We start from the raw sequence: 10,370 nt of genomic DNA on the forward strand, positions 1-10,370 counted from the left end.
GATGGAAGATAAAGAGAGTAATCAGAATTCTGAAAGGTTGCCTGAAGGTTTAGTTGTGGAGCAGTGTTGTGAAGGGGAAGATATGGTATATAAGTGTATCCTAATGGGTTTAAGTAAGTTAATACAAGAGGGGTTAGATACGGAAATACCATGTAGTGTAACTGAGCTTAAAAGAAGGGTGATGAATGAAGTGTCAAAAGAAATGGTATATGAGGAGGAGAGTAGTGTACTAGAAGGGGAAGTATTATCAAAGATATTAATGGTGGTAAGTATGTTGTATGGTGTAACTGTGTATTTGTATTTTGGATGGAATCGACCGATGGAATATAGGGCATGTAAGGAGAATGATAGGGAATATATTTTGAGGATTCAATGTAAGGAGGAATGTTGCAAATTGTTGAGCGAGAAGGATAATGGTGCAAGTGACCTTAACCTAAGATATGACTGTATAGAGGACAGTGAATATGATGATGAACATATTGGTGAAGTGAGCGACAGAATTGAAAGGAGAGTAAATGTATGTATGCATGGTGTAAAAGGAAGGATGATGACATATGTGAATATAAATGAGAATGAATACTGTAGTTTAATTGATACGGGTGCTCAAGTGTCATTAGTAAATGAGTCGGTTATCAGGGAAATTGAGAGGTACAATTGGGAAGTGAAAAGACAGTGTACGAGTGTGAGAATTCATGGAATAGGTCAGGGAAGTTTACTTGTCTGGGAAGAAGTGAGGTTGAAGGTGAAACTAGGGAGTATGGAAGTTGAACATAATTTTATTGTAATGGGAGAGAATGAAATGCCTAGTTGTTTTTTGATGGGAATAGATTTTTTGAGGTTGCATCATGTGTCAGTTGATGTTGGTAAAGGTTTGCTTTCAAAGAATGGCTGTAAGGTAATAGTAATTGAGGATAATAGTGTATTCATGGCGAATTTTGTTGGCATGATTGATATTGCAAAGAGTGAAGATGATTTGTTAAGCAAAGAAGAGGTGGAAGAAATGCAAGGTGAATGTTTCGAAATAAATAGGTTACGTGAATGTATTTTAAATGGTATTAGGGTGGAAGAATGGCCGTGTGATTTGGAAGCGTATAAGAAAGTTGTTAAAAGATTTATTGTTTGTAAGAATATTGTGTATTTTTTGCATAGGGGAATGGATGAAGATATATATGTTCCTGTATTTCCAATGCATGCAGCTGTAAGTATGTGTATGGTAGTGCATGACAGGTATGGGCATATGGGGAAGAATAAATTGTGGGAATGCATGCGAGAGAGGTTGTTTACGCCTGGGTTGAGTCAAATTTGTAGGGATGTAGCGACTACTTGTGAGGATTGTCAGAAGGGAAAGTATCAGAGCATGCATGCAAGTCCGCCTATTTTGAGGTTACGCACGAAAGAGCCATTTGAGATGTTTGTGATTGATTGTGTTTCGTTGCCTGTGACTGCGAGAAGACATGTGGGAATGATTGTCATGGTCGATCATATGAGCAAGTTTGCATATGCAGTACCCATCAAGAATAAAAGAAGTGAGACTGTAGCGAGAATGGTAAGTCAAGTGATGTTGCCGATGAGTGTGTGTAAGCCTGCAAAAATGTTAAGTGACAATGGTCCGGAGTTTGTTGGATGGGAGTTTGAGCAGATGTTGAGAGAATGGGGCATTGAACATGTGTATTCGACTCCGTATATGCCAAGTGCGAATGGTTTGGCTGAAAGGACTGTAAGAACCTTAACAGAAATTTTGCGGATGATGAGTACATGTGATAATGATTGGGATTTGTATGTTGGGCGTGCGTTGTGGGCGTATAATGCGACGGTGCACAAGAGTACTGGTATGTCTCCGTGTAAGTTTGTGTTGAATTTTGAAAAGATAGTAAGACCGAGATTGAGTGTGTCCGAGAATGATAGAGATGTTTGGAAGAAAGCAAATGAGAGATTTGAAAGCTACAAAGTGGGAGAGAAAGTGTTAAAAGAAGTAATTGAAAAAGGAAGAATGAATGTCAATAAGGTACGTGATAAGTTTGAAGGTCCATATGAGGTGTTAGATGTTGGTTCTAGTGGGTTGAGTTATGTTTTAGGTAAGGTAAGTGTGGATGGTAGTGTGGAAAAGGTTAGGGCACACCACAATCAGTTTCGAAAATGGAAGGAGGTACCAAGATATATTCAGGAGAATGGTATGAATAAATGGCTGAAAACGAACAAGTATGAACCGAGTATGTGTGAGGCATTAGGTTTAGAAGATAAGCAATTGGTGTTAGTAGAGTATGGAAGGAAAAAGAATTCTGAGAATTGTACTGGGGATAAAAGACAGGAAAATTTTGTAGTTGTTGGCGGGAATCAGAATAAGCAGGGCAAGGGTGTAAATGTACAGGTGAGTATGGAAGATAAATGTATTAATACAGATGAAACTTGGATGAGTATGAATGATACTTATAGTGTGTGTGGTTTTTCGTTAGATGAGGCAAGAGAACGTATGACGGACACGAGAATGAAAGATAGGAGAATGATAAGCCGTATGAATGATTCTTTTGTTAAAGTAGAAATTGGTTTAGATGTAATGGATGAATTGTTGACAGAAATTAGTGGGATTTTCGGGCCAGATGAAACTGAGGTAGATGAAATAGTGAATGATATCTTAGACGAGCAGAGCATAGACGGGAATTGTAGTAGTACGTCGAATGAAAACGACATGGAAGAAGTGAATGAGAGAGTGCAGGTATATGAAGGCCCAGTTACTCGAAGCCGAGGTCCTGTTCCTGATTGCGACTGGGTAATGAGAAAATAGGTAAGTGTTGTGTGAGGATTTGGCAAAGTAAGGGGGGAGGAATGTGGAGGATTAATTTTATTTTAATTTATTTTTTGTTTGCCAAATCAAGAGAGAGAGAGAGAGAGAGAGAGAGAGAGAGAGAGAGAGAGAGTGTGAGTGTGTTTATTTAAGTTTTGTCAGAGAGAGAGAGAGAGAGAGAGAGAGAGAGAGAGAGAGAAAGTGTTTACAGTATTGGCTTTAGTTTTGTCACACAGAGAGAGAGAGAGAGAGAGAGAGAGAGAGAGAGAGAGAGTTGTTTTAGTATTGTTAAATAGACATTTTATTTGCTTTAGCTTTGTCATTAATGAGAGAGAGAGAGAGAGAGAGAGAGAGAGAGAGAGAGAGAGTGAGTGTTTATTTAAGTTTTGTCAAACCGCAAGAAAGAAAGTGTTTATTTGCTTTAGTTTTGTCAGTGAGAGTGAGAGAGAGAGAGAGAGAGAGAGAGAGAGAGAGAGAGAGTGAATTTCATTTGCTTTAGTTTTGTTAGATTGCGCGTGCGCGAGGGAATGTGTGTATGTGCGTTTGTGTGTGCGTGTTTTGTGTGTCCGCGGTGCGCGCCGAAGAACAAGGATAATTAGCGAATGATTGTTTGAAGTTGGAAAGATTGTTGGTATATTTGAGGTTGTTTGTTTACATTTTTTAGCTAGGATAGGCGGTGATGAATGTCTTGGGCGAAAGCATTAGATCTTGGACGATAGAAGGAGTCGGTTCTGCATTTTTTTGTTCTTCGGAAGCCGGCTGTTTAGTATTTTTATGTTCTGAGTAAGTACTGTTTTTATTTATTTTTGTTAGGCGCGTTCATGAGTGATAGAAAGTTTATTGTTTATCTTTGATTATAGTGCGATAGTTAAGTTAGTTAGGAGTGTTCATAAGTGTTTTTCTTTTTTATTTTGGCAGGCCGCGATTCCTCCTTTGGGGAGAAGATTTATTTGAATTTGACTATTGATGACCTGGCTTACTTAAGGAACTTGTGTTTAGAATGCTCTAGTGGATTGATCAACTGTTGACGACCTGGCCTGTTTATTACAATTACGATTTCGATTGCTTATTGATGAGGATGATGATGACGATATAGACTGCCAAATTAAGTGAAGCAGTTATAGCAGCTTGTGCCAGTGTTACGTCTGCCAGGGAGTTGTGGCTTTGGCCGAAAAGGATTGTCGGCCCTAGTGTGGATAAAGAGTTCCACACTTAAACAAATATTGATTTATTTCTGGGTTGTGGTATACGATTGGGTTAATATTAAGTGATTTATTTTAGTGTGTGGGTAAGTGTCTTTCGGTACTGTGTGTGGGTAAGTGTTTTTCGGTACTGTGTGTGGGTAAATGTTTTTCGGTACTGTATGTGGACTGACGGTGTTGGGTTTATGTAAAGGATATTATTTTTTTCGATTATTGGTGAGTTCTGTGTACCCACACACACAGCTATAATATATAAATATAAAAGTGCTATTTTTGTCTGTTTTGTGTTAAGTTTAATGATTTGTGTTCTGTTTTTGGTTGCGTTAATATAGTTTTAAGGCTATGTTTTGTTTTCATTTTCCTTCTGTCCAAGAGTCTAGTTTAAAGTAAAGTAAGGGGAAAGTTTGTGTTGTGGGATATTTTGGAAGTAAGAGTGATCAAGGGTGTGGGGGTTGTGTTTTGTATACATCCCGCTACAATACTGTACTGGTTGCAGATGCGGAAGAGAAGCTTGGCCGATTAGTGACAGAATTTGGAAGGGTGTGTGAGAGAGGGAAGTTGAGGGTCAATGTGGATAAGAGTAAGATTATGAGATGTATGAAACGGGAGGGTGGTGCAAGGTTGAATGTCATGTTGAATGGAGAGTTACTTGAGAAGGTGGATCAGTTTAAGTACTTGAGGTCTGTTGTTGCAGCAAATGGTGGAGTGGGAGTAGATGTACGTCAGAGAGTGAATTATTATTATTATTATTATTACTATCCAAGCTACAACCCTAATTGGAAAAGCAAGATGCTATAAGCCCAGGGGCTCCAATAGGGAAAAATAGCCCAGTGAGGAAAGGAAATAAGGAAATAAATAACTGAAGAGAACAAATTAACAATAAATCATTCTAAAAAAAGTAATGTCAAAAGAGATATATCATATGTAAACTATTAACAACGTCAACAACAAATATGTCATATATAAACTATAAAAAGACTCATGTCCACCTGGTCAACAAAAAAGCATTTGCTCCAACTTTGAACTTTTGAAGTTCTACTGATTCAACAACCCGATTAGGAAGATCATTCCACAACTTGGTAACAGCTGGAATAAAACTTCTAGAGTACTGCGTAGTATTGAGTCTTATGATGGAGAAGGCCTGGCTATTAGAATTAACTGCCTGCCTAGTATTACGAACAGGATAGAATTGTCCAGGGAGATCTGAATGTAAAGGATGGTCAGAGTTATGAAAAATCTTATGCAACATGCATAATGAACTAATTGATCGACGGTGCCAGAGATTAATATCTAGATCAGGAATAAGAAATTTAATAGACGGTAAGTTTCTGTCCAACAAATTAAGATGAGAATCAGCAGCTGAAGACCAGACAGGAGAACAATACTCAAAACAAGGTAGAATAAAAGAATTAAAACACTTCTTCAGAATAGATTGATCACCGAATATCTTAAAAGACTTTCTCAATAAGCCAATTTTTTGTGCAATTGAAGAAGACACAGACCTTATATGTTTCTCAAAAGTAAATTTGCTGTCAAGAATCACGCCTAAAATTTTGAAAGAGTCATACAAATTTAAAGAAACATTATCAATACTGAGATCCGGATGTTGAGGAGCCACCGTCCTTGACCTACTTACAATCATACTTTGAGTTTTGTTAGGATTCAACTTCATACCCCATAATTTGCACCATGCACTAATTTTAGCTAAATCTCTATTAAGGGATTCACCAACCCCAGATCTACATTCAGGGGATGGAATTGATGCAAAGAGAGTAGCATCATCTGCATATGCAACAAGCTTATTTTCTAGGCCAAACCACATGTCATGTGTATATAGTATGAAAAGTAATGGGCCAAGAACACTACCCTGTGGAACACCGGATATCACATTCCTATACTCACTATGGTGCCCATCAACAACAACTCTTTGAGATCTACTACTTAAAAAATCAATAATAATGCTAAGAAACGACCCACCCACTCCCAACTGTTTCAGTTTGAAAACAAGGGCCTCATGATTAACACGGTCAAAGGCAGCACTAAAATCAAGGCCAATCATACGAACTTCCCGACCACAATCAAGGGATTTCTGTACTGCATTGGAGATTGTAAGAAGGGCATCACATGCTCCAAGGCCTTTCCGAAAACCAAATTGCAAACTAGGGAATAGATGATTACCTTCAGCAAACCTATTAAGACATTTTGCCAGAAGACGTTCAAAAACTTTAGATAATATGGGAGTTATGGAAATTGGGCGGTAATCAGTGGGACTTGAGCTACCACAACACATTTACATAGAGGAGTAACATTACCAATTCTCCAACAAGTGCTAAAAGCTCCTCTTCTTGCTAACTTGCGTAAAATAACAGATAACTTTGGAGCTAAAAAATCTGCTGTCTTTATAAAAAACAAAGGAAAAATACCATTAGGGTCTACACCTCCATAAGCATCAAGGTCCATCAACAGAGCTTTAATCTCACGAGATCAAAAAGCTAAACTAGTTAGTTTAGCCTCAGGAAAACAGGAATGAGGAAGTTCAAGTTTTTCATTACTCTGTTTACTGTCAAAAACATCAGCCAAAAGGGTTGCCTTTTCCTTTGGACAGTGAGTGACTGAGCCATCTGGTTTAAGTAAAGGAGGAACTGTTGCATCTACACCAAAGAGTGCAGATTTAAGGGTAGACCACCATTTATGTTCCTGAGTTGTACCAGAGAGGGTTTCTTTTATGATTAAATTGTACTCCTTTTCAGTTGAGGCATAAACTCTCTGAGCAAAAGCTCGAAGCTGAATATAGTTGTTCCAGGTTAAATCTGATCTGTTACCCTTCCAAAGGTGATAGGCCTCCTGCTTCTCCAAATAAGCACGTCTACAATCATCATTGAACCACGGTTTGTCCTTCACTCGGTACCTTAGCACACGAGAATGGATACGCCTATCAATTATGTTGACTAGATTCTCATTCAAAGGGACAACAGGATCTACACTATTATATAATTGTGACCAATTCAAGCACAAAAGATCATGCAAAATCCCATTCCAGTCTGCTTGGGATTTCATATAAATTTTACAAGAATATGATATATCAGGGACAGGCTGCTCAGTCTTCACTAATAATGAAATCAAGGCATGATCAGAAGTCCCGACTGGAGAACCAACCTTACTAGTTATAACGCCAGGGGAGTCAGTGTATACGAGGTCCAAGCAATTACCAGACCTGTGAGTAGCTTCATTTATGATTTGCTCACAGCCTGATTCCGAGGCAAAGTCTAAAGCTCTTAAGCCATGGCGATCGGTAGGAGAGATAGAACTCAACCACTCCCTATGGTGAGCATTAAAATCACCAACAAAGACAAACGAAGCCTTTCTATCATCTTCTTGTATCTTAGCCATAATGGTAAGAAGACAATCGAAGATAGAATCATCCATGTCTGGATTCCGGTAGATTGAACATAAATAAAAGTTGTTATGCCTGCCAAAAACTTTTATTACCTGAATCTCATGACATCCACATTGATAGCAGGACTTATGAGAGGCAGGGTACTCGGTCCTAATATACACCGCCATTCCCCTGGCCCTAGGAATGGAATCACGTTTCAGCATTATTGGCTTCTTAAAACCAGTTATAAGGAGCTCAGATGAGTGCCTCATATTAGAAACCAAAGTTTCTGAGCACAAAAGAATATCATACTGTCTAGACGCAACTGTAAGGTCTCGGATATTAGCATGAAGACCACGAATATTGCAATACAGAAGACGACATTGACGAAATCTAGGACGTACTGGTCCCGGATCTCGCTCAATGTCTCCAGACAGCATAAGAATTAATAGAAATAAAAAAGAGACATCATACTTAAAAACTAGATTAACAAGAATTAAAACAAAAACAATATGTACAGAATAATAATAAAAGTGATTGATGATATCCATAGACTATAGTAAAAAGTCGGAAAAACTGGTCAACATGGAGGAACCGATACACCATGCAAGGCTAAATACCCTCCAGGATAGCCACTTCAACTGAAGGGAGGACAGTAAGGATGGTTTTGAGAAGAAAAAATCAGAAAAAGGAAAAGACAACCTCTTGATAAACCACCAGGCATCCATGGCCCTTCTATTAAGCCTGCCCAACACACCATTTCAAAAAAACAAGAGGAAGAAAAAAAAAATAAGATAGAATAGTGTGAATAGTGTGAATGAAGGATGCAAAGTGTGGGGTCAGTTAAGGGAGTAGTAAAAATTAGAGTGTTGGGCATGAATGTAGAGAGAGTTCTGTATGAGAAAGTGATTGTACCAACTGTGATGTATGGATCTGAGTTGTGGGGAATGAAAGTGACGGAGAGATAGAAATTGAATGTGTTTGAGATAAAGTGTCTAAGGAGTATGGCTGGTGTATCTCGAGTAGATAAGGTTAGGAACGAAGTAGTGAGGGTAAGAACCGGTGTAAGGAAAGAGTTAGCAGCTAGAGTGGATATGAATGTGTTGAGGTGGTTTGGCCATGTTGAGAGAATGGAAAATGGGTGTCTGCTAAAGAAGGTGATGAATGCAAGATGTGATGGGAGAAGTACAAGTGGAAGGCAAAGGTTTGGGTGGATGAATGGAGTGAAGAAAGCTCTAGGTGATAGGAGGATATATGTGAGAGAGGCTAGAGAGCTTGCTAGAAATAGGAATGAGTGGCGAGCGATTATGGCGCAGTTCCGGTAGGCCCTGCTGCTTCCTTCGGTGCTTTGGATGACCGCGGAGGTAGCAGTAGTAGGGGATTCAGCGTTATGAAGCTTCGTCTGTGGTGGATAATGGGGGAGGGTGGGCTGTGACACCCTAGCAGTATCAGTCGAACCCGGTTGAGTCCCTTGTCAGGCTGGGAGGAACGTAGAGAGGAGAGGTCTCCTTTTTCATTTCATTTGTTTGATGTCGGCTACCCCCAAAAATTGGGGGAAGTGCCTTAGTATATGTATGTATGTATATTTACACGATTTGCTCGGTTGATGAAGGTACATTCATCTAATGAACATGAAATAATGCGTATACCAATATTATTTGTATACTATCTGGAAGTTTTAGTTGAAGTGCTTATTTATAATTTGAGTAATAAATCAGTTGATAAGTGGAGATGAAGTTATTCACTTTATAAGCTATATTTTAGTTGCATTCATAATCACATGTGCAATTTCTTTCTTTTTATTAAGCTATTATGCCCTTTATCAGGTTTAAATCATTCTGCTAGTGACTAATTCTGCATTTCTATTCCAACAATTTCTTGCAAATATAGATGGCTTAGACTTGAAAAGACTTGCCTTATTTACACAAATTCCTAATAATTCCTATACATATCAGTACCTCCATGTAATCTCTAATTGACGAGTTGAAAGATCTTTCGGATTCCTCGTTCACTTCCTCTGCTGACCAATCGGGATGCTGAGATGAAACCCAATCACGAGAGGCTTCTTTGTACTGCTCAGGAGCCCTCGCGTACGACGGTAGATAGTGCTCAAAGTCAAGAACTGCAACGCCTGTGTGGGTGTAAGGATCTGATGAATTTCAATTTATGGGTAACACGAGGTGGGTAGAATTCCTTAATTAATTTTGACATAAAACTTGGATAGCTCTGCAGGCTTACACCAATGATGGGTTAGGTCTGTATTAAAAAAAAAAAATAAAAAAAAAATAAAAAAAAAAAAAATAAAGGGCGAACATCTGTAAACTAAATAAGTCTTCCACTGTTAATTATTATTACTAGCTAAGCTACAACCCTAGTTGAAAAAGCAAGATGCTCGAAACCCAAGGGCTCCAGCATCGATGAAAGGAAATAAGGAAACAGATAGAATAGTCTGAATAAGCGTACCCTCAAGTAAGAGAACTCTAACCGAAGACAGTAGAAGGCTCTGTTACAGACGTTATGGTATTATCCACATGAGGCAATCGATGGCTGGGCGAAGGAAGGCACTGACCCAAAAAATAAATAAAACAAACCAATCAGAAATGTCAGAATAAATCTTAACTTTCCCTTTTTTTTCCTATGGATGCAATAACTAATATATACGAAAAGGGCCGATATATATAATTTATTTACCATCAAAATCGACGGGCATCGTGTCCACCTGGCTCGTGAAGGTGCTTATGTGGTACGCAAGGTTACCATTCTGAGGAATCCCTCCATCTATGGAATTATTGCCTTCGAAGTGAGGGAACTTCCCCGGATGATACCAGATGTTCACCTGCAATCATCAGGAAAAAATATGATATATTTGTGAGAAGCTTCTTCCCTTCGATTTTACTTTCATTTCTGCACTTCCTAGAAACATTTATAAAAGCGATCAAATCCTGGATGGAATCATCAAAGGATATTTGGTCTTTTTACAAATTTGTTCGGAGTCCTGTTATTGATAAAG

General features: G+C 38.6%; 1 protein-coding gene across 1 annotated transcript in view; it reads right to left on the reverse strand.

The window, feature by feature from the left end:
- Positions 1-3,832: 3,832 nt before the first annotated feature.
- LOC137618288 (hyaluronidase-like) overlaps positions 3,833-10,370 on the reverse strand; it is a 10,868-nt gene continuing 4,330 nt past the window's right edge. Inside the window, exons 3-5 of the mRNA XM_068348459.1 lie at positions 10,052-10,196; positions 9,309-9,491; positions 3,833-3,969 (exon numbers count right to left, since the gene is read on the reverse strand). Of these exons, the coding sequence (XP_068204560.1) occupies positions 3,833-3,969; positions 9,309-9,491; positions 10,052-10,196 (465 nt within the window). The remainder of the gene's footprint in view (positions 3,970-9,308; positions 9,492-10,051; positions 10,197-10,370) is intronic.

This window comes from Palaemon carinicauda, chromosome 24 (genome assembly GCF_036898095.1).
Source record: "Palaemon carinicauda isolate YSFRI2023 chromosome 24, ASM3689809v2, whole genome shotgun sequence".
Classification (NCBI taxonomy): Eukaryota; Metazoa; Arthropoda; class Malacostraca; order Decapoda; family Palaemonidae; genus Palaemon; species Palaemon carinicauda.